This window comes from Mauremys reevesii, linkage group 19, assembly GCF_016161935.1.
Source record: "Mauremys reevesii isolate NIE-2019 linkage group 19, ASM1616193v1, whole genome shotgun sequence".
Lineage (NCBI taxonomy): Eukaryota > Metazoa > Chordata > Testudines > Geoemydidae > Mauremys > Mauremys reevesii.
In genome coordinates this window covers 23,505,845-23,531,342 of record NC_052641.1, presented here as the reverse complement: position 1 = coordinate 23,531,342, position 25,498 = coordinate 23,505,845, and the positions used below count along the sequence as shown (strand labels likewise).

At 39.8% G+C, this 25,498-nt stretch overlaps 2 protein-coding genes across 9 annotated transcripts in view; one reads left to right on the top strand and one right to left on the bottom strand.

Moving 5' to 3' along the window:
• The window catches only part of PSMB7 (proteasome 20S subunit beta 7), a 37,334-nt gene extending 29,302 nt beyond the window's left edge, over positions 1-8,032 (top strand). The window contains exons 7-8 of the mRNA XM_039506276.1: positions 6,419-6,570; positions 7,832-8,032. Of these exons, the coding sequence (XP_039362210.1) occupies positions 6,419-6,570; positions 7,832-7,943 (264 nt within the window). The 3' untranslated portion in view covers positions 7,944-8,032. The remainder of the gene's footprint in view (positions 1-6,418; positions 6,571-7,831) is intronic.
• A 606-nt stretch (positions 8,033-8,638) lies between these two features.
• Positions 8,639-25,498, bottom strand: part of NEK6 (NIMA related kinase 6) — a 248,128-nt gene continuing 231,268 nt past the window's right edge. For all 8 annotated transcript variants that reach the window (XM_039506269.1, XM_039506271.1, XM_039506267.1 and 5 more), the window contains 2 exons: positions 17,024-17,137; positions 8,639-10,734 (listed from right to left, as the gene is read on the bottom strand). In XM_039506269.1, the coding sequence (XP_039362203.1) occupies positions 10,624-10,734; positions 17,024-17,137 (225 nt within the window). In that variant the 3' untranslated portion in view covers positions 8,639-10,623. The remainder of the gene's footprint in view (positions 10,735-17,023; positions 17,138-25,498) is intronic.

The window sequence follows — 25,498 nt, the reverse complement described above, 5'->3', positions numbered from 1 at the left end:
TTAGCAAAAAATAGGATTAATTGGATGTAGACATTACCAACATGCTCCATAGAAAAGGTTGTATTCAAAATCTGAAAATCATTTAAGTGCGAAGAGAAATTCGATTCAAGCCATATAAAAGAATAATATGGAAAAGTTCCTTATCCTTGCTATTTGGGACTTGCACCATAGCAGATGTAGAGAGGTAATCTATCAGTTTTTGAGTGTCTACAAAATGCAACTCTCCAGATAGCAGGTTTAAAGTAAAGATTTAATACAGTCTCCATCTACTATGATGTTGCAGTGACAGTTTAAAACTCATTCTCTAAATCTCAACAGACTTTATAGCTAGCAGTGGGCTAATATAAAGTTTAATGGCATTACAACACATAAATCATCTTTTAAAGATGCTACTAGTAGCTCCAATATTAAATGCAGACAATCGTCTACGTTATAAATAATTTATCAAACACCATTTTAGATTAGCCTTCCATGCTGAGTTATTTATTTTAGCCTTTACTGTAGTATTCCTAAGGCACGTTTTGAAAGATCCATTACTGGTCAGTTTAATGAACTTGGGGGTCTGTTTTGTTCCCTTCAAGCACCATGGTACAGCTGTGGTGACCATTACATGGCTGAGCTGGACCTCTTTGTGCCTTTTACAAGTGCTGCCCATTTGTCATGCAGTGGTAAATGGAGTTGCACATTGGAGTCTTGGGACACATTGTGTGATGTAGTGATGGAGACAAACAGATAGCTCTATAAAGTGCAGCTTGTCACAGCTGACTTGTATTACAGTACATCACTCTTACTGTAATCTCATTTAAGAAGCAGTGTAGACCCGGGAGAATGATATTCCCAGTTAGCTTGGTCTTTCCAACCATAAAGTAGGAAGTGCTCCTTTTATATACTCTGAACTTTTAGGGGTTTTTCAGATTAATTATTACAGTGACTCATTCATGCCACTGTAGTTAAGACTGTGTCAGCACTTCCATTATAACCCCCTATTTTCTGACCATAAAATCTCACTCCTTTGTATGCAGGGTCCCTACAAAGGAACAGGCTTTTTAAACCAGTTTTTACAAGGGCATTTTGGTCATCTTTTTAACTTATGAAAGTCTGAGAAATATTTGTCACATTTGGGTGCTGTTTAATTACATGCCTTAGATTTAATTAAATAGGCTGAACTATTTCAAATGATTGTCCTGTAGTATTTAATATTCTGAGAGGATTTTAATTATAACAGGCATCTACCGAATAGACTGTTTTGGTCTATCAGTTACTTTGGGTTTAAGAATATTTTGTTAACGGAGTAACACACATGGTGCATTTTAACCCAGGAGACTGAGGTGACTCTGAAGGAAGATTTAAAACTGAGCACAGTTGTTTTTACGTTCAAATAGAAAAGGCCTCATCTATTGCCAAAGAGAACTAAAATGGCTACATTATCCTTAACCTGTGGCCTGTAATGTATTCCTTAGTTTAAATTTCATTTGAGTTTGTTTAAAACTTGTACAAAAGGATTCATGTAAAAATAGTGGTAAACTTCCAGGTAACCAAAAAAGTGTAATTTTATTTCCATAAACAGTACTAAAATGTTCCTGTCATGCTAGGATTCTAATTAATAAAATTATTATTTTACCAAATGAAGAAAAACCCTCATTCACTATCCCAAAACCCTGAAGTGATGTGTGCAGAATTTTTTTTTTTATGTGGCTTTGCTGTTTTGTTCCCCTGGGTGAATCTGCACAAAGTGCAGTTGAATATATTTGAAAAGATTTTGTCTGATAAAATGGGAGTGAGGTAAGAAAGTGCACTGTTTCTGTGGCTGAGTACAGACCTCTTGGTCAATTTCGTAATTAAGCTGTGAGAATATGAATACTGCTAATAACAAGCTCTTGTATGGAGGGTCACTGGAGAATGTAACGTCTGCCTTCGGTACAGACATGATTGTGGCTGAGCTACTGTGGGGATCCTCTTCAGCTGCACTTGAGTATTGGTGCTTGTGCAGCTGCTGCTTGAATCTGAAAACATTCTAGGACAAGCACACACACCCTAAGGATCATTATTTCCTGTGGCAGGATTTAAAAAAAAAAAAAAAAAGTTTAAAGGCTTTACATGAAGTGAGCAGAGCTGCATTTACCAAAAGCAGCTTTGAAAGCTAATTTGCCAATGCATTCCCGATGTCTAATGATGGCAAGTCAGATATTCAAACTGCTACATGAACTATTAAGAGCTTGGCTAAAACTGGTAACTTTGTAGACTCAGATTTCAGTTGCTCCATTGTGCCTTGGTTGTACATCATGTTTAACTCGACGTCGCCATAGGGTTGGACATGTCTGCAATAAGTAACCACCACCTTGGTGAGTGAAGGATAAAATGGGGACTTGGAATTTCCTATACATGTATTAGAGTCCTAGTTTTTAGTATTGCTTTGTTAAATTTAAGTCTGAATTAACATGTTATGTTTGTTCAAGTCAGAGAAGAATACTTTTTTTTTAAATGTTCCTTGCTCTTATGCATTGGAAGTAAATTAGAAAAGTGGGGGTTATAATGGTATACTTGGATGTGTAATTATAGCAACTTCAGAAGGTGAGATTTACACACCAAAGAGCCCAATCCTGCAGTGCTACTCAGACAAAAGTCCAGTTGAAGTTAATCCTAGCACCAGCATTTGACTTAAGTAAAAGTTCTGATAGAGTAGACTGGGTCCTAAGTAATGTTTTCCCCTTGATGAGTATAAATTTACATAATGTATTCATATAAGTAGTATTTGGCCATTGAGAAGATAGTACTTTGTCTTTTGTTTCCTTAAGGCAGTGGTTCCCAAACTGGGGTTCGTGAACTGTTACAGGGGGTTCTCAGGAAAAAAATGCCCTAATGGTGGACAGAGCTGTCCCTAGGGGCCAGGGCAGCCCAGAGCCCCTGGACTTCCACGAGCTAAGCAGCCCAAAGCACGCAGATCTGTCACACTGAGGAGATTTACACTTCAAGACTCCTTATAAGAAATGGAAAAGGAGGTAGATACTTTTTGCTGTTTTTAAAATTAAATAGGCAGCTAGTATTTTCTAAAATTATTATGAAGAAGAAGTTTAAGCTTTGTTGTGACATGTGTTGTTTGCCTGGACTGCTCAAGACCTGAATGCTTGTGCAGGAGGAATTCTTTGAGTTGGCTTCTTAAATACCTTCCTGCTGTTTCACATCTGATACTCCTTGATGAAACCGAGGAGCTTTGTCTTATAACAGGCTTATTCAAAGTGATACAAGCTACGAAAGTGAGATCTTGGAAGCGTGTTGCCATTTTCATAACAGTGTGTAATAAGCATGTCCTAAAAACAAATTTTCTATTTCCAAGAGCACTGCTTTTATAATTTATACTCGGGTAAAGGAGAAAATCCCTGAAAATGCTCATTTTTAGGAGGGGATTGTGAGACTTGACCTTTTAGTGAAAGGGGTTCACAGGTTGTTAAATTTTGAGAACCACTGCCTTAAGGTTTAATATATTGCTGCAGGAGATTAAATTGTTTGTGTTTTAATACCTAAAAATCACGTTTTGCCTCATTTCCTCATGAGTGGGCATTTTCGTACCTGGGTGGTTTTGGTTTTTTTAATACACTGGTGTATCCAGCACATTTGTACCAAGTAGCATTGAATTTATGCCACAATTGGTATTGGGCAAGAAACCTATCCATTACCAGCTGATTATCAATGGTCAGATGAATTTTTGCTGCCTAGGTGACACTTGCAAACTCTTCTCCTCTCCCCAGGAGTGACTTCTGAGGATGAGGGGGGAGTGAACAATTTCCAAGGGTCAGCGACCAAGCAATAATAGACAAGCCAACCTCCAGGTATTTTTAAACAAAAAACAGGCTCCATCATCTCATCCCAACAGTGTCTGGAGTGGTTTAATCTTTCCAGTTACAGTTTAGAGTTATTAGAGGGGACCAGGCCTGAAATGGAAGGAAACAAAACCAAAAAAATATCAATTTTAAAGTCAGCCCAAATGAGGGAACATCTTTTAGAAGTGGCTTCAGTGATTGTCTAATTTCTGAGGCCCATTTGGTCTTGCAGAGACCACGGTCAGTCTTTGAATCGTACCTGAATCTTTTTTGTGGGTTCTTTTTAATCTCTTTGACTTTAAAGCCAATCAGTTTCTCTTTTGGTTCCCAGAGTTGTGATTCAAGGATTTTACATTTATATGTGGCTTTTCCTAAATAAATGAGCATTAGTAGGACATCTGCTTGTGGTGTTATGCGGTGTATGTGTTGGGGGGGGGTATTTAGTCCACTTTCTCCCCCCCTCCCCCAAGCATCAGGGAACAGTGGGTCTTAAGTTGTGATTTGACGAGAGCTGGCTTGTTAAATGTGATCTAACAGGTTGGAATAAGGAAACGTTATATATAATGTTCCTACTATTATCTTTTAAAGCAATTGCTGTAGTTGCTACAGGGATGTTTTGTGATCATGAATGGCAGAGAAGGTGAGCCATGAGACATCTGTTAAATTTCAGCGAGGGATTGCACTTTTTCCAACTGTGAGCCTTTTCCAGGTCCTGCTGGATGTATGTGAAACATGCTGATGAACCACTCTACCAGTAATATAACCTTTGTCACCTCAATACAATTTTAATGCCGTATGTTCAGCTACAATGTGAAGTTGCGGATTCTCCTTTGTCTCACAATACCTAATGGCTTCCAAAATTGTTTGCAACATCCCTGAAGCTCCTCAGGGATTGTCAGTTAGGAGTTGTATTTGAAATGAAACCTCATTCTTTCCCTTGCTGAGTCTGTAGAGGGAGCTAATGTAGCTGTAATAGGCTTTCCCTTTCTGCTACAGAGAAGCTACAATTATGTGAACCTTTTCAGGCTGTAACTTGCTGTACAGAATGCATGGTTTGAGGCCAGTATACCACAGTTATTCAATGAAGGGTTTTGTTGTAGTTGTTTATACAATTAAATAGATTTTATTGTAATGTGCTCGTGGGGGAGGGGGGCTTGCTTAGAACACTGGGCAAGCATTGGGCTGATGCATGGAATTTATTGCAGTTTCTCTGAAAGGTAATTTAGATAATTTCCATTAAATTATCTAAATGAATGGAAATTCAGATTTCCTCTGAGAAACTGTATAAGGCAGGTGTCTGTATGGTGTGCATTTCAAGAACATAGTCATGCTTTAAAGAGTAAAACTCTTTGAGCATTAGAAATCCTATGCAAAGGGGTATGTTTGTATCTCAAATAACACATTTGTAAACTTATGCAGGATTAAAAAAAGTAGTGCATAATTTTAGCCACCATAGGAATTTTCTTTAGATATGAGGTGGTTTTCCCCAACTTGAAACAAACAGCATCTTTCCTTTCCTAGAATATCCAAGTCTAGATGTGAGTAGAAGTTTGCTTCTTCATTAACTCTGCACTAGTTAATGAAACTGCACAGTAGAGTGTTTATACTACTGACAAAAGTATCAATGTATTCCACATTCATTTCATATTAGTAGTTATAGTCCATTTAAATTGAAATATTGTAACAGTCAGTATTTACAAACACACACTTCACTTGGATTTGTAGAAAAGTGGCCGTACTCCCATTCCCGCTATAAATTTTATAGTCTCAAATTCTGTGTTTATCAATGTTTCTTTTAATACTCTTCTCCTGTGCACTATACTGGCATCTGAAAACATGAGCTAGCTATGATGCAGTGCAGATCAAAGCTCCCCTGTAATGCAGCTATTCAGATGAGCAGAATAAATTCTGCAATCCAAGTTGGCTATGTTACAAAACATACAAATCATTTTCTTACGATAAAGGATGATTAAATAGTCTCTACTCAAGGCAGTCTTTAACTAACTGAGTGTGCAATTTGTATGCAAGTGTTTTACACAAGGCATTAAAGGAAAACTTGCATTATAGATTGCTGTACATGTATGTATTTAAGGTCTGGAAGATACTAAATCGTTATGAACATCAGTTTCTCCCCTTCATAGTTTAAGGTTTTTCGTTTCTAAAATGTGTTCACCGTGACATCTATGTTATAATCGGTTTGACATGTACCAGTGATGGGGCTCATGATAGGAGAGCTGGCCCTTCGGGGAGTGCTGACCATTGGTCAGGTTCACAATACTGTATTATAAAGAGGATGCCCGTGTTTCTACCTTTATCCTTCTGAGACAACTTCAGGCATGTACAGAAATGTACATCTCCATCTGATAGGGCTGTCTCAGTTCATAGGGGAAGTGAGCCTCTTGAATCACACTTCAGTAACCTCTAGAAAGTAGCCCCTTAATTGGATTATTAATAATTTCGCTCCTTGTGTACATTAGATTAGTAGTTTTCCCTTTTATTTAAATGCAATGACAATTTAAGAACTTTTCTAACTATACTGTGCTGCACCTTTACAGGAGGTAGTAAACTAGACAAGCTTTATTTTATTTCTTCCCCCCCAGGAAGAGGAAGCCAAACAGCTTGTGAGAGATGCCATCTCAGCTGGCATATTCAATGATCTGGGCTCCGGCAGTAACATAGATCTCTGTGTTATAAGCAAAAACAAGTTGGATTTTCTCCGTCCTTATGATGTGGCCAACAAAAAAGGCGAAAGGTTAGTATTTCTGAAGCTGCATATTGTCCACTCTGTCCAGTCAGACCCTTCCCAGTATATTTTGATATTGCTTTTTTCAGTGTCTACCATCATTAGCTCCTGCCCTCAGAGAGAGGAAGGGCTTCACCCATGTTTGGAGAACACACTGTGCATGGGGTTGCTGATTCTAAACCCACTCGATCACTAGCATTTCCTTTAAAACATAGAAGTTTGTAGAGGTTTTTTTGTAAATCATTGCGGGAGGGACTGTCAATTTTTCTACAGTTAACTTTGGCCCAACCAAAAATCTTCACTCTAAAGGGAAATGCAAATAAGATAAGGAATTTAGGGGAACAAATGCTGCAGGTTTTCAGCAATGCTCCTTTCCCCTGGAACGTCCCTCTCGACCTTTTCACCACCTAGAACTTTGTGCTATTTATGTTCTCCAGCTCCCTAGTTTGACAGGCCACAGCAAAAGAGAGATCCCCCTCGCCCCCCTTTCACCACAGCGTGTAAAACTACAAATGTGACAACAAGCCATTTTATGCTGTTGCTCTTTCTTCCTTCAAAGCCAAAGCTGATGCATTTTGAATTCTCTGAACTTAAACTTCCAAGAAATTAGTTAAGTACAGCCACCCTACCCTATCTAAGTATTATTCTGCAGTGCAGTTTTCATGATTGGCCTCAGAAAAGTGACAGAACCTTTTAGGAATACTCAAGGCACAGAGGTGGTGAAATTCCAAAGTATGCAAATGTGTGTGCAGTTAGCTGAGTAAGAGACACGCTGGAAGTTTAACTGCTAACCATGCAGCAGTCACCCCAGCACACTGCATTGCCTAATCAGTGAGTCACAGCCCCTGCAGGCAGTTGAAAGATTTTGCAATGTGTATATTTACACAAGGTGTAATGTGGTTGTGCAATCTTACATACCATTGCAGAAATAGTGGAATGGAAATAAAAATTAATCTTTCTTTAAAACGAACAATAGGGAAAGGTACAGTGCTGATTGGCCGAACTTATTCATAGTAGTTCTACTTGCATAGTATGAACTGCACAGCTTGTCTGTTAGACTTTCCATTATAAACCTGCATAGGATGAGACACTGAGCTGGAACTTGTTCATATAAGTCCAGGAGAGAATTCCTGTAACTTACCATTCATCTGTTCCTTAAAGTGAACATCCAAGAAGCTGTCTTTAAAAACATTGTTTGGATTCAACCCTAGGAAAATTCTCTTATGTTGGGGAGCTGCTCTGTAACTTTCATTGATTGTCTTTTCAACAGGCATGGTAAGTACAGGTGTGAAAAAGGAACTACAGCTGTTCTCACAGAAAATGTGGCTCTCCTGGAACTTGAAGTGGTGGATGAAACCGTACAAACAATGGACACTTCCTGAAGTATTAGGCTGAACTCTAGTGACACTACATGTTAGCCATGTCTGGTTTATAAACCTCAATTTATAGTTAATAAATGGGTTCTAACCAATTCGTTGAGTTGAGTTTTTCTGTGTTGATTGGTTCTGTAGGTAAGGAATGGTAAATCAGCCAAACAGACGCCTTACCCCATCTCATTGTGATCTTTCTCTGAACAGTCATCAGACATGTGTGAGTCACAGTTCACAGAGGTCTGAAGTACATGTTCAACTAGTTAGGCCATTCCCTCTTGAGTGGATATGGCCATTGTCATTAATCAGCTGCTACCTGTACTTTGGGTAGTCAAGATAGTGGTGGCAGGTTTTTCTGCTAGTCCTAAGTTCAGTGGCTTCTCTCTCTCTTCTGTTTCAACACAGAAAACAGCAGCTATAGATTGCATTTCCCCCAAAAATTAGCCCATTACCGAAGAGTCAGGATAGCCTGTACAACAGCAAAGTGGTTAGACATTGTTTTTAGAAGGTAGAATTTGTCAGCAGAACTGAGATTTAGTCCATTTCCTTACAAGTTGACATTGTTTGATGCACAGTGCGAAACTGATTTTGGGGGATCTAAACACTTTACAAGAACAATTTTAGACTTGGACTCAGTCATTTTGCAACAAAACACTGTGTTCCTTAACACTGAACTCAAATATAGATAGTTTTTTTAACAAAGGAAGTTGTTTATTTTGTAAATCATGGTTTTATTTATCTAAAAATGCACAGTTGCAAAAATTTACCTTTTAAAATACATTTACTTATAAGCACTAATAGATCTTATGTAGGAAGGAAGTGACCAGACTTATCAAAACACTCAAGTAATTTGAGCCTTCTTGACAGTCAAAGAACTTTTATTCTACATTACACAACCATGTCTATGAATGTGTAGTTGCCACTATAGTTTAAAGGAAACCTGCAGTACAAAGGTGACAATCTTTATTATATTTAAATATAATAAAAATCTGGCTTCTTGCTCATTTCTGAACATGTTAGCATTGGGAATAGAGGAAGTATTCTGGCCTCTCTCCTACATTTTCATGCTGAGTTGAATATCCTGGACTTCCTAACAGGAAGTATCAGTAAAATGGCATCTTACATTTAAGTGATACCAGCATCATTCACAGCAATTAATATCTTTAGGTTTAACACCTTAGCTGAATATTTTGAAATTCAGTTGAAAGGAGTTTAACTGGGCACTGCAGTTTTCCTTTAAGTAGTGAGAATTAGGTTTAAAAAATCCATTCAAAGCATATACATGTATTTAACCCTCTTAGTCTCTTGGAAATAAAATTAGGCTAAGGCCTTTTAAAAAAAATGTTTAAAGAGTAAGGTGTCACAGGCTGTATTTAAACACGAACAACTGCCCCCCACAAACATACATTATAGCAATGGACTCTACCTCACACAGAAGAAACACTATAACAGTACAAGTTTAGTTCCCCTGGATGTTGTCCTTTGAGACTGTTAACTGCAGCAGTTCCCCTGAACAGTTAGGTGAAATGGAAACACTTGAACGTGAATCCGCAAGTTTGGTTTCTAAAGCAGTGAATACTTTTCATTGTCACTAATGAAACAAATCATTGATTCAATGAATGAATTTAATTTTTTTTAAAGACCTAAAAATTTTCAGTCAACTAGTCTTTTAAACAAGATGTCTCCTTCAGATCAGCTTGAGTTTTATAAAAATTCACATTTTATAAATTAGCTTTCACAGTTAAATAGGTATGGGCTGAACCTTATTTAAAATTACACAAAGCATTGGTCTTTCATGCTAAATGTAAATATCGTTACTATGGTTGAAAAGTTTTAAAACACTGCTTTCCTTACATTTTATTTATGAATGGCTAAAGTACCATTGGATTTGATAAAAGTATCTTCCCCAAAATAGAATTGGCTTAGAATAACACTGGTTTTATAATAGACTTTCAGCCTAACAAGATTAATGCCAAAGGGGAAAATACATTTATAAAGATACATTGCTTGTAGAAGCAATGCTTTTCAGGTATATGCTAGACTCACCTCATTGTCTATAACCAAGTTAACAGATAAATGCATCAGCAAAATATTCACTCTAAATTTTCAGATAAAAAAAATCTTCAAACAAGTGTCCCCCCCCCTTCCTATTTTTGCAAAGGAGGGAATAAAACACATAGCTGAATGCTTTAAAAATATATGAACTAAACTGAAATTGCTATTAACCATGTGCAGAAGAGGCAAAGTAGCAGTTATACGAATTACACAAAATCTACTGCAATTTACATTAGTATAAAGTGATTTCACTGAAGGAATTATTTCAATATTTCACATTACAGTTAAGATAAAGGGGTGTGTCAAAGGCTCAATGAGACACCCCTGTTAATATAATCTATTCTAGATTACACACAACAGTTTTAAGAAAGGACCCTTAAATGATCTACATCTGTAACATGTTATTGGCTTTTTTTAAAAAATGCTTGCAATACCTCATAGAATCTTCACTTTAAAGCATGACCACCTGGTAAGAGTCCTTGTCAAATAACCTGCAGAAATAATGGAGCATCTTGCTACGAGTGCTCAACTCTCTCACTTGAGTTTGACTAGGCACCGGTCGGTTTTCATCTGAGAAATAAAAATTCAAGTAAGACTAAGCTGTGATGGCTTTTCTTAGAGAGTGTTTGCAGATGATTCAAGTGCTGGAGGTCCAGACATGCATCTGTTTTGCTATTTGGTGCACATAACCAATGTCAGGTCTCTGATCTGGATCAGGGTATATGCACATGCTGACCAGTTCCCGTAGCTGAAAAGAAAGGGAAAAAAAAATCACATGAAAATATACCAACCTGGTTTTTTTTGGAAAGGGGAAGGGACTATTTGAATTCAAAACCCCCTGGATTGGAGTGTCAACCCCTGCATTCTTTTGCACCTGCTATGTTCCTGGCAAACCAGGAAGTGTGTGTGTCCAGTTTCCCTATCTGTAAAATGACTTGTCACTAACTAGACAATTAACTTCATAACACCAAAGTCTAATATTCTGTACCAAGTTGGTGCATTTAGTAATGGCTTCTTAGATGCATTCTGTCTAAGACGGCTACCTGAGAGAAGTGAACAGTGAGCAGGTGCCTGAAGGAGGAGTGAGTGTTTGCTCTGTGTACAGGGGGTGAGAAACTGAATCATGAAGGGGAGGGAGGAGGTGATGAAGGGTTCAATAAGGCAGACAGAGTAGGTGAAACATCAGTAGGGATGAAGTAGCAGAGTAGAACTGAGCTTTAACAGTGAGAACAAGGAACTCAAACTGGATATGAAATGATAAGGGCGGGGGGGGGCACAGAATGAATTATCAGAATTTGGACGCAAGGGAAAAAACAGTTTGACAGAGATGACACATGATACGACTTGTTGGTGAAGATGGAGAAATGGAAGTGAACTGTGGTGTTCAATTCAAGGAAGTTCTATTCAGGACACACTTCTATATAATGATCCTGCATTGCATCCTAGCAGCAAATCAGTGGCAGTTAGCCAGTTCAAGATTGAATTAAGTTTTGAAAAGCACTTTGAGATCCTTAGACATAAGATAGAGCACTAGCTGTGCGAGACACAGCAGCGTGACAATGACACTCTTGACTCCAGGACCTTAATGGAGAAAAGAGATGGGTCACTGATTATGAGTAATAAAATGCAGAAGGACCAGAGTCTCCCTACCTCCCCAGCCTCTTTATTGTACACATGAAAGATTGTAGCTTTTAATTATACAGACACTGAAAGCTGCTCGTACCCCCGAGGCACGGGGAGAAACAGCCTTGAGCCTCTGATCTTCTCTCATCCTCCCAGTAGCCACAGTGCCAATTATTTTAATGGTAATTAAAAGCATGACCGTACAGCCATCAAGCACACAGCTTCAGCTGCATTACTGGATTTACCCAATTGAGGTTTTCACTTCTGAGTGGTGCGAAGTCCTGTAAAATGACAATTCTTTCTGGGCCTGAAGCAGATTACAACACTAGGAATGGTAACACAGTACTACAGGGTGAACAATGATCGTGTTTATACAAGGGAGACACACCACAAGGGGAAAGTGCCAAAACAGACTGATTAAACTACAGGTACTGATGTAGCCTTGCTACCTATGGGGGTGGGTGGGAAAGAGGAGGATGGTAATCTTTGTCATCTCTCCTATGGCCACAGTACTAGAGTATCTGATCACTTTTCACTAAAATGAGTAGTAAAGTCTATAGTGAACTCCATGGACCCTTTGACTCTCTCTTTTGGGGATAAAAACATGTATGCTGTTTACATCTGAGAACAGCTAATCATAAAGTCTTAGCATGTGCCTGTACCTTGAATTATAAAATGGATGGTATTTTATTAATCTCAGATGATGCTAACCTCTTTATTATTTTAATACATTCTAAGCAATCAATGTAAAGTTATGTGAAATCAATCTGCTGCCTTTTGTTAGGGTAAATTATGCTGCTCAAATTCAGAATGATGGAGAGGCAAAGATTTTCTCCAACAACCATCCTAGCATGCAAGAGCTATATACAACTTCCATTCTTATCTACACATGGGTCAGAGATGAAGCCTTGATAATCACTGCAAATAAGTGTTTGAAATGACTTGATCAAATTCCCTGCAGCAAACAGACTGGAGAGTTGGAACATAAGAATGGCCCTATTGGTTCGTATCAAAGGTCCATCTAGCCCAGTATCCTGTCTTCTGACAGTGGCCAGTGCCAGGTGCCCCAAAGGGAATGAACAGAACAGGGAATCATCAAGTGATCCATGCCCCGTCGCTCATTCCCAGCTTCTGGCAAACAGAGGCTAGGGACACCATCCCTGCCCATCCTGGCTAATAGCCATTTCATGGAGGATAGGTCCATCACTTATCTAGTTCTTTTTTGAACTCTGTTATGGTCTTGGCCTTCACAACATCCTCTGGCAAGGAGTTCCACAGGTTTACTGTGTGTTGTGTGAAGAAATACTTCCTTTTATTTGTTTTAAACCTGCTGCCTATTAATTTCATTTGGTGACCCCTAGTTCTTGTGTTATGAGAAGTAGTAAACACCACTTCCTTCTCTACTTTCTCTACCCCAGTGATGATTTTATAGACCTCAATCATATCTCCCCTTAGCCGTCTCTTTTCCAAGCTGAAAAATCCCAGTTTTATTAATCTCTCCTCATACGGAAGCTGTTCCAGACCCCTAATCATTTTTGTTGCCTCTTTCTGAACTTTTTCCAATTCTAATACATCTTTTTTGAGATGGGGCGACCACATCTGCACACAGTATTCAAGATGTGGGCATACGTGGATTTATATAGAGGCAACATGATATTTTATGTCCTATTATCTATCCCTTTCTTAATGATTCCCAGCATTCTGTTCACTTTTTTGACTGCCCCTGCACAGTGAGTGGATGTTCAGAGAACTGTGGCCATTTCTAGTTTTCTGTTTTAGGGAGGGAGTCTATCGTGACAAGAGAAAATAGTTGGATGGCTTCCCTTTAAAAAGCCACTCTTCATTTTAAGGAGCTTTATTAAAGCAGGGCACTTTTCTCTAACTACTCAAGCTTATTCATTTTATTTGGAACTGAGAGCATGCTGTAAGTGAAAGATTCAGGGGATTAAGAATCAGCCTGCAGTGTAACACATTAGCAGAGCTCAACCTTAGCTTCAAGATCGGTATTAGAGAGGCAAAAGGGAGATTTGCCATTAGCTCCCGAGGACGACTGAGAAACATTCAGCCTCATGGCACGGGCAAAAGAGAGACCAGTCAGCCTCATCTCAACTCTTACCCTCAGCGTGTGAGGATACACAGGCTGCTTTTTCACATTGCTCACAGGCCAACAGGCAGTGACAATATTAGACCAGGCTCAAGAAATTACTTTCTGAGGCTGAATCTGAGCAAGCAGAACAGCCATTCACTCTGGAAGGAGAGTGCATGTATTCAAATACAAAATAACTAAGTCACCCATTTTGTCCTCTGACACCATGATTACTGCTAGAACAAGCTCTGTATGAGGCCTCTTATTCCACATTTTCAGGAGAGACTATTGTGGTGGCCTGCTCCCTGAACCATCTTCACTTTGTGCTTGGTTGGTTTAGGAAGTCCATGTGCTCCCATCCCTGGCCATTCACTCTGACATTGTCACCACTTGGGTATTTCATACCATAAGAACTAAAGCAAACACGGCTCAGACTACAGTCATGTTCCAGCATAAAAAAATTAAGCTTTGTGGCTTCATGTAACAGCAGCAACTAATACGGTGAAATAAGCCAGAGCTAAAGGCCTAGCCTCTCTCAGACTTCGTCAAGCATTCAGTTAAGTGTATGAACACCAGCTGTAGTCTAGTTCTCTGGGACCTGGTGCGTTTGAGATTTAAACCATCCTTCTCACCCTGGATTGTATCACTATGCTACACACACTCTTTAGCAGTGCCAGAGGGAAGCAAACAGACAGTAACTGTAAAGACAGGAAACACATCTGTCAACTTACACTAATTCCTACTGCCAGCAGGCATATCATGAAGTGCATGCTACAATAGCACAGCAAATGGAAATGACTCTTGATGAAGGCTGTCTGGAAAAACCGCACTTTCTAGACCAGTTTACCATTTTTTTTAAGTTGGTTGCTTAGCAAGAATGCAAACTGTATGAGAACCAGAAGCTCTGGTGTCTCTTCAGGAACACAGTGCCCTTCCTACCATGTATGTGCACACCAGACGGCCAGCATTTAGAGTCTGTTATGGTCAGGACATTATGGCTATATTTCTTGCCCACGCAGCAGGACAACTGAGAAATAAGCCAGTTGTTTGTGACAGACTTGCTGACTCACAACTCAGGGTAGGAGGTTAATGCTTAGAACAGATGCTCTGAAAGAAAGCAGCGTGTGTGTATTATCCTTCACCTGAAGAGGTGGGGGAACTGATTGCACATGTACATTCTTATCTGACTGCACATCTGCTTTGACTACAGTGGTGCCTTTGGAAACCTCCCAGAATCCACAGCTTCTGTAAGGCACTTTGGGATAGGTATCCAGACGGTACTGAAATGGAAATGGCTGGTTGGATGCTGTGTACCATGTGAGTCAGAGCTGGTTCTATCCCACCGGTTGAGTTAGGAATGGTTCAGCTCTCTAGCACAGACAGAGCCTCTGCCTGCAGGCTCAAGGAGACAGCACCATGCTAGTCCAGCTGGAGAGATGCTGTCCTAGGAGAAATGTCATGCTTTAAACACAAAAGCTCAAATTCTGGTGAGTAACGTGAAATTATCGGAAGTCCCTAAGAGTTTCGTCTCCCCTCGGTGACTGACACCTCCCACACGTGCTTCTTTCACTAACAGCACCTTACTGCAGCCGATCCAAGTCTTTATTAAGGGAAAAAATCTACTGGCTTGGCAGGTTTAGGGGTCTGTCCCCTCCAGGCCTGTGCCTCCCATTAACATTACAGAGAGTGAGCTGCATCCATCCAGAGGAGAAATAACCCTGCAACCAGCACACACTGGATATTTCCAGAAGTGCACACTTCATTTCACAAAAGCTGCTGTGTGCAATGGAGTCGGAGCCAGAGCCCAGCTGCTCAGTTTTGTCTAGTACTATTTCCCAATACTTTGTGCACAAATCTGGCATGGTACCTTTCCCTGGGAGCCAGATGTCAGCAGCTTAAGAGGATGTGCAAGTGAACTGGTTGCCAATTAAAGTGCTCTCAAACCAGTTTCATTTATTTTGTTGTGTCCGCTTTCTACAGCGTTTACAGGGAGATTGGCGTATACCACAAACACAACAGGGGAGGTGAGGACTAGAGTGCTAGTCACTGTATGGATGCCCCATTTTTTGAATATGCAAAACTGATTTCCAACCCCCTTTGTTTTATGAACATCCCAACTCCTTCCTTCCTCCAGCATCCTGTTACCTCTAACTAGTTCGCGAGTATGTAAAACTGGGTGGGGATATTTCTCTAATCCCTGGAAAGACACACACAGGCTGAGTTCTCTAGATCAGCTGCATCTATTTAGTTCGTTGCTTCCCATTTCTACCAGGCACACTAGCCGCTGTTGTGCAACCCGATAACAAAGATGTTTTGAGCATCACCACAGTCCCCTTCTGGGGAAGAACCTTGGAACACACGTGGACTGTCTGCTAGCTGCCCTATATTCTATTTCCTCTGTACCCTGTCTCTCACTGCACAGAGCTCTGCTTGTACTGAAAAACTGGTTGGACACTCAGTTACCTTAACAACTTCCTTTCAAATACTAGGCAGCTATTTCTAAAAGAAGAAATGGAGGAAAAGAACTGGTTGTTTCAGGGCGATTAACACACTTATCAGGAGACTTGGTTTCCTGTCTGATTTAGGTCCACATGAAATGGATTTGGTGGGCTTCAGTCTAGCTGACATTTGGCCACATCGCAAAAAGTGCCACACAACTGTCATAAAAGGTCCACTGCTGAAGAAGGGGGTGGTTGCAATTGGATTTAAGCACAATGGCAAAGGGGTGGGCATGCACAGCAGCAACTTGTGATATAGCTCGGTCCAGCCACTGCTTCCCGTCTCTTGCTTTCATAGCAATAAAATTAACCAGACGTTAAAAAGCCCCCATATGGCTCCTGCTTGGATGCTTATTGTACTAGGCTAATCACTTCCCTTCCTCCTTTTAGTATCATTTTTCCCTTGTTATACATTTAAACAAACTGAGGACTTTATAGACTAAATTTAAACACAGTTTTATGGTATGTTATTGTAGGGAGAGGTGTCAGGTTTTCCCCAGGTTTCGTTGTCGTGTTTTGCTAGTGCAGGAGTGCTCCAGATCAAACCGCTCCTCGTTATTGGAAACTTCCTTTTGTCCCCCATTGGATCTATTTACTTTGCCGGTGCTTGGATACCATGGTGAGAGGTGTTTTGGCCAGCTGTAAGCTAATCTAGGGAATCCTATCTAGACGTCTCCAATTCTTTTCAGGTGTTGGGGGGAAGGGTCCACTTCAGATACGGCCAAAAAACACTTCCCCGTCTTCACACACACTCTGCCCCACCCTGGGGTCAGTTATTTTACCTCCATGTGTCACCACTTTCCAATCTAAGCATCACATGCCCAACTTACCTTTTCAGAATAATGTTCAGCTGGAAGAGGGGGGTAGTCACATTGTTCTATCTTTTGGCAAAGAGAAAACAGATTCATTTTATCTCCATAGAAAGGACTCTGAAGAGCTGCCATCTGTAGAGAAAAATGGAAGATAGTTTTAAACTGTGAAGGGTTCAGTAGCTCCCAGTACTGCTGATTTGCAATAGCAAGTTTTGCTGTGACAGTGCACAAATGATTGATACTGTTGCTCTCTGACAGTGAACACAAACTGAGACTGTTGCTCTTTGAGACATCGGTTTGTACACTGACAAGCACCTATTACCAGATGTACAGCTTACCTGCCGTTACCTCATCAGCCCTATGCAGTGGACATAAGCAAACAAAAGCTGTGTCAGGCAGCAGCAGTCCACAAAGCATGTCGAGTCACAGAGCATCCCGTCCACATGAAAGGCACGAGATTTGGTATTTGCACAGTGAAGGCAGACCTCTGCCTGTCCCCTATTCAGAAGGCTGCAACTCTGGTTTACCATGCTGCAGGGACACACACACACACACACACACACACACACACACACACGTCTCAGGCAGCTAAATTGGTTTCCTGGTGTCCCCAAGGGGTGAGTGATAATTCTTGTAACCAAAGAAAACACCCGTGCCGAGCAGAATAGAGATTCACAGACCAAACACCTCCCACCACTTTCTTCAAATGATCAATGAACATTCATTACACTTTCCTGGCCCTCATTACACAGGAGAGGCTTCTGTGTTTTGCCTCAGCACTGTAATTATTTTTTCCTAAAATGTCTTACATGTGGGACCCTGTGAATGCGGATGGGCAGCGATTCTAGATGTACACCAAAAAATTATAAATATCAATGTTTCTTAAACCAAGGAAATGAGAGTTCAGTGCTGCAGGAAGATTATTGTTCTAAGCCAATTGCATGAAGTGGAATACGATAACCTATCATAAAAATTATAATCTTTTAAAAGTAAAAGCCCTTTCGCCTTTGATGCATGTTACAGTTTCAATCTACTTCAGTTACAATCCTGTTCAGAACAGAGCATATTTGCTCTCTGTGCCTGCTAAATTTTTAGTGGACTGTTGGAAAGAGTAAATTGATGCTTTCTAGACAACAAGCTGCTACCTAAAATTCAAAGTCTAATAAATATGAACATTCCACTTGATTTTTTTAAAAATAAAGCAAAGCCACGTATTGTTTAGGGAAGAGGATTCTAAAAAGCTTTTGTAACCAGGCTACTGTGTCTTTTCCTTATCAGCTTATTTTTTTCATTTTAGTTTCTTTGGTTCATGAGCCCCATATCTCAATTTATTCAAACATACTTTTTTTCATGGAGATAAATGGAAGATTCAAGCAGCCAGGATAACACAATGGAGGGTTTTTGAGGAGCTAAGATACACACATGATGTTTGGAGAGTGTGTGTGTGTGTATATATATATATATATATGAAATGTAATTAGGTCTCAAAAAAGAAATTGCATCTTTGTGGGAGGAAATCACTTATGCTGCAAGTCCTTAACTGAGAGTTCTAAATGAACTTTAAATGCTGAGCCCCAGAACAGCAGCCATGAAGAGACGTGTGTTTGTGCACTTAAAAAATATGGCATGAATAAATAATTTAATGTAAACATTGTGAGTTGAGTACCTTTTTGCTCTCTCTCTCAAACCACGATTCAAAAACAAGCCCACGATCCAGAGTACGTTCTGGCAATGTCAGGCGCAAGCCCAAGACTGTTCACCGTTACAACAGTCTCCAGGAACAGGAACAAATGAAATTCGCCATTTACATATTAGGGAACCAATAGCACTAATAAGAATTGTCTTCAAAGGGAAAACCATGAGCTGCAGAGAGGCTCAGTAAGCAAGACGCATGTCACCTCAGCATGCAGCCCACACGGTGCCCCATCTGCTTATTACTCCATAACGTTGTTCAAGTGCTTCTTGTCACTCTCACTAACTGTCACATGCCACCCCACACAGCAGAGTAATACCTCCTCCTAATGAAGCGCTATTGGATAATTGTTGATATTATCTACTCTGTTTAGAAGATCTTTTAAAACCATTTTGCCGCAAGCTGCATCAAAACGGCAAGCTTTTCATATTAACGCCGGCTGAAGTTGATGCTTCTCGCTATGGTTTTAATAAGGGGCTATTTGATAATTGTTAGTCTTTTGCTCATTATCATGCACTGTGAAAGCTATCCAAAGAATATCATCTTGTTGCTGACACACACAGCAAGCTCCCAGAAGTACTTAAAAAAAAATCAACTCAAGACACTCTGCTCTGAAATTCTATAGTTTAGATACATACATTGACAGATTATTAGTGATTTGAGGCCAGAGGTGCAGCACATGAATTACATCAGGTATTGAAGACATTGTTTTCGGTCTTGCTCTGTGCAGTTAGTAGAAGGTTTTTAACTCAGTCAAACCTCACCAATACACAAACCAGATCATTCTCGCAACAAAACTGGTGGACTCACTCTACTTCCAGCAAAGGTTTTTTTTGTTTTGTTTTTTTTGTTTAAAAACAGCAGGATTCTGCAGTGCATTTTACTAAGAGTTCACTAATATATAAAATATGTCCCATGTATTAGCAGAGCAGGACAAATAATTAAAATTCAAGTATACTTGGGAAAATAAAAAGACTAAGTACATTTTGTGGGACTGTAGCCACAATTTTTATTGGTACATCACTCGCTAATTTGCCAGATATTAATGGAAAAGAGTTCCATTGTCAACTTAGAGAAACAGAGATGCATTTTCAAGTTTAAATACATCTCAGGTAGTTCTTACACTGTCAGATGTCCAAACATGCTTAAATATGGCAACTCAGGTGAGATGTTCAAGGTACCTAAAATTACTCTGAAATTCAATAGGTGTTAGGTGCCCAATTCCCTCAAGTTCCTTTGAAAATCCCAGCTTCACTTTTCTTGTAGATTTCCAGCTGTAGCTACTTTGTGTAACGTACTTAGGAATGTTTGCAGAACTGAATTTCACAGTACCAATGAAATCTAACATCATGTCCCCACGTAGCAGCCAGCTAGATATGCCTAGTGAACAGACAGCAAGCGCAGGCTGGGAGAACATACGACGTGTACATGATGCACACAGGTAAGAATCGTTAGTGTCTATTTTGTATGTTTTTGTGGTTCAGAGTTTCACAAATTATCAGTATACACTGTATAATCTTAAATGTCATCAGTGGTAAACAGTATCTTCAAAGAGCAAACTGGCACTAGTAATTTAAAATAAAAAAAGGGAGCATAGATTCCATGAGTTACGGTGATGATCTGTGTGTTACAAACACAAAGCAGAGTCAGGAAAACGCTAGCCAAAAGCATACAAGATAGGTCTCCTAGAGTTCAACAGAGTGTCAATAATTCCTGGAAATCTGAAGATCTTTCAATTACAATTAAAATCCCTGTCCATAGCTCCTTACATAGTCATATGCAAAGTAAAACAAAAAATGAGCACAACGCTCGTGTTCTTTTCGAGACTGGCAAATAGAAAATTAAAACTGAAAAAGAAGATGCCTTATAAATTCTGACTAAAACGGCCAAGAATGTGAGCTGGAGGACTGTGAGTGCAGGCATTCCAAATGTATTGCTAACAACAGTTTGTGATGCCACATTTGGGTTTGCTTTTGACATTTTGGTTAGAACAATTACAGCAGAATGGCCGGATCTCCACTTAAAATTGACCACCACACCGCATGACTGGTTTAAAAAATATGAAATCCTGTTAGTGTTTAAATTTATCATCTTGTTAAAAGTGCTAAAGCCATCGCTTGTGGCTACATTCTGGAAACTGAGAACTTATTTTTATCCCCCTGAAGTTATCTGGATGACAGATTTCCAAGGGAAGTGGGGAATGAAGACACCTCCCACTATTTTGATAAGATTTAATAAAAATCAATGTGCGATTTTAAATGTCACAGTCAGATGGTACTATATGACATAACAACCTCCCCCAATATTACTCAAGTGAATTCCAACTGACATGCACATCTCTGAAGGTAATTTGTACATTAAATCTCTCTTGAGTTTATCTCCAAAATAAAGTCTGAAAAGAGATATCAGAAGTGATTCATAACCAGCCAAACATTATTTTTCTTCCACTTTTTAGCCCAATGGGAAAAAAAAAGTTTTTTATTACGAGAAATTGGCATGACTAAAATAAAGATCCTTCAAAGAGATTATAGATTTGATTTTTCAAATAATCTAAACAAAGTTTAAAATGTCTAAAAAGAATAACTTTTTATTCACTGAAATCAAATGGTAACTGGCCAATATTTCTTGCAGTGTCAAAATATCAGACCTTGTCCACAACTTAAGGGTTTCCTATGTAGACAGCAAGTACAAAAATGCTTTTCAAGCCACATCTTGCACACACATGATTATACTATTACTACCACAAAAGCATATTTATTTTACCAAGTAAGCTAGCATGCTAGGACACTTAGACTACTATGCCATGAGAGGACCCTATTGTGCAGCAAAACTATATCTTAGCATAAGGCTAAATACGTCTCTCCCAAACAAAATTCGAGATCTTCTCTACAGCAGAACTTGTACCTAGGAACAAACTTAGAGCAGTCTGATTGAGAACTCACTTTGAACACTGATCAGTGATGGGGTAGCAGCATTTAACTTGGGTTACTGTCAATATTGTTCTTGTCACCGGTAGGGCTAATGGTAAAAATAAAAGGCAGCAAAGCTTCAACTGAGCAATGCCTTTACTGGAAATCTCAGTTTCACGTCAAATCTGAACAATTCCAGCTATATTTAATGTAAATAAATAATTAAATTCTTAAAAGCCCAAGTTTCCTTCACAATAAACCTATAAAGAGTAGTCTCTGGGATGCATTTCAGGTGATGGAAACACCATACACACCTTTTAGATACCGCTACACTTGATAGTTCCATTGTGTATATTACTAGAATCTTTAGATACTAAGGTTCCATGCATGTAAAGCAGCAGGCTTTTTTAATTGGTTTGTAGATTCATTGGCTATAAGTCCAGAAGGGACCAATGTGTTCATCTGGTGTGATCTCCTGCACAACACGGCCATAGGATACCCTGAATTAATTTCTCTTTGAACTAAAGCTCATCTTGTAGAAAAACATCTAAATCTTGATTTCAAAATTTCCAGAGAAATCCACCACAACTTGTGATAAGTTGTTCCTATAGTTAATTACCCTCTGTTAAAAATATGTTGCTGCTGTTGCTTTAGGACTCTGAATAAATTCCAAGTCCTTTGTATTCCTTTCCTAGAGGTCACATGAATTTTAAGCATGGACCCAAGAACATTTCACTCAGCTGGAGTACATTTCCACAATTGTTTATGAAATGAGAGCCTTGAATGGAGTTGCTGCTTTCCTCCTTTTCCAGTACGAGGCTATCACACATTGATGTTAGCACCTAAGTTCCCTCTAAGCTGTGCAGCCGTGCAGCAATCTATTAAGTGCCGCACAGGCACTCCGGGCTGAGGTGAGGAAAGGCGCCTCTCCCTGCCAGCCTCAGCCCAGGGGAAGAGGTGCCCCTGCCCCAGCCCCAACTTAGCCCTGGCCCTGCTGCGGCCAGGGGAGAGGTGCCTATCCCATGGCCCCAGCCCTGGAGCTGCCGCCGTGGGGATAGACACCTCTCCCCCGCCAGCCCAGATGCTGCTGTGGGGAGTCCTCTCTCCCTGCTGTAGCCCCAGGGAAGTCTGCACCCCAAGCACTGCATCCCCGGCCCCACCCCAGAGCCCACTCCCCCTAGCTGGAGACCTAACTCCCCGCCAACCCTCAGCCCCACCCCACAGTCTGCACTCCCAGCCGGAGCCCTCCCCCCTACACCCCAACCCTGAGCCCAGCCCTGCCACATGAATTTTGGTATGTGCACCAATATATGATGATGTGTCACACATGACCTCCATATTGGTGCACATAACAAAATTCATTCCGCACATGCATGGGAAACATTAGAGGGAACACTGGTTAGCACAGCCTTTTTATTAGGCTAAAAGCCCTCTCTCCCATCTGGGCACATTGCCCGGAGTAGGCAGCATGCTCAGATCAGCTTTTGACACATCTTAAACAAATGCTAACACGCACCTATTTTCTCATTGCTAAATAGATATTGAAATGGTGCGATTAGCCAATCTGCAGGATTTTCCAGCTCTGAAAAGAAATGGTTTCTTTTAGTGAGCTTGTGCTGTTTTAAAGCTCCATTTTATTGACTGACTGAAGAACACTTTTCCCCTCTATACAAATATTAGTTTCCCAACTGCTTTTCTTGTATGGCTGTCTCACAGATTCCAAGGTAAGATCTCCTTTAGGACCTCTGGTCTGCACCGTACAAACCCCAGTTGAAAGGCACTATTCACAATGATTTTAGAGGCAAAATGGCTCTGCCAGATTTGCTTCCACCTTTCTGGCAGCCGTTTCTAACTTTCTAATCAACTTCCCTCAGCCCACATGCTACCTTACAAGGTCCTGCTTCACCATACTGTGGATGAGAAGACACAGAGAGGGACCAAAAACTGGCAGGACAATTTGTGAGAGAGGAGCAGCCAAGGAAATTACCTTCTACATTATCTGCTTCCTGGATCTAAGTCGTCAACAACAGATCAAACAGAATGTTTTTGTCTGTGGCTTGCATTATTATTGGCAAAGGTCTGGCAATTCCCCATTGACCGTGGTGTACAGCATCAGACCCGTGTGTCCCCTTAGCCCACCCCTCTAATCCCCAGTGGAATTTCACACACAAGTCACAGTTATGATACACTACTATCATCTCTGTCCAAGCAAATCTACTTTCAGCAGGTCCAGCAGCTCATTGCTTAGAGACCACCAAGACCAGTCCTTGGCCTTTACGTTCACTGCATTTGTACTAAATCCAGCCTTACTGTTTTTCCATTAACTAAACTCTGTGGCATGTCTCCTGCCCAGGGCAGCAGGTAAACACGCATTAGCTGCTGTCTAAGGAGCATCTGCATTTTCTTTACCGTGGAAAGAACCACTTCAGGTGGGTATGGGTCAGTGTTTAGATACCCATATGACAGGCACCTAAAAACCAATATGCAGATAAATTTGGCCCAGAACGTTTTTAGGAACAAATACCAAAGCCATAATTGCATCTAAGCAGACGATGTTGGAGTTCCCACATGTAAGAAGCACAGAGCTGTTAAGACTCAAGCGGCGCTACGCTACTCCCAATGGATGCATAATCCCTCTAGCAGGATTTTATTGATTTACTTCATTGGCTTCCCAGCACCGATATTTCTCTCTCTAGATGCACACCACACAGCACTTTCACATTCTGCAAACAAATAAATCAGCACCTATTGAACTGTATGACTCAGGCTTGGTAATATACTAATGACAGGACATTACCTTGTTAAACAAGCATTTAGCTAGGCTAGATGAGTATATTCTTCCCGGCAGTAAACAAACAGTAACAAACACTTAACTCTTGCGGGGAAGAGTGCTGTCTAGTTTGCTTTTAAGATAAAATTATCTTTAAGAAAAAGTTGCTGTAAAGAGTTTGCCTAGTTTCTGCAGAAACCTAGCTAAAGTTGTTGTCGTGTCTGATCAGTTTATGCCAGGTACTTGTATTTTGATTTTTTTCACGATTGTGAAAAGTTGCAATGACAAACATTATTTCATTTTGACAATCCTTTAATTAACCAGGAAAAAATAACCAAAATACTTAAACATCCAAAGCTTTGAAGTGGGCCTGGGTTATACTCAATTAAAGTTTAACATTATAGTGGGCTCTTAACTGAAATTTTTTTGGGGAAAAAGTTGTACCACACACTTTCTAAATTTTGTCTTCCCTCACTTGAACCCAAAGCTGTTTCATACATTTATAATGTAACCTTACTATTTGTTTAAATGAATAAAAAAATTATGGATCTCAAATACCATCAATTGATCATTTTTCTGAACACTTGAAAAATCTAATGGCATAGTGTTCTTACAAAATCATAGTATCAAGAGTAACTTTCGTCTCACACTTAATATATCTAGTATGTAGTACATACTAAGTATGTAAAACTGCATGTAGTTCACACTAAGGATCTCTGCTTTGACAAACTATATTCTTACATGGTTTTGCATGGCTTTAAACACTTAAAAAAAAAATCTAACTAAATCCTCTCAATGGGAACAGTAAATTCGTTCCAAAAAATCACAGTAGTTTTCTTCATCAAGAGCTCTGGAAAGTCAAAGTATTTCAACTCTTCAGAACTCATTGCTCTTTACACTAAATATCATTAAAATGACGAGTTCTGTCTTTAAAACAAACCTAGTATTTAGGAAAGAGTTCTAAATAGGCTCTTCCAATAATTGCCCATCTTATAGGAGTAAAGAATGAGAAAAATTGGCTTGCTGCTATCTGTATCTCCAACATTTACTGTGATTCACTAAACCAGCTTTGAATAAAATCTGTTTAATATCTTCTTTTTTTTTAAATACTCAAAAAGAAC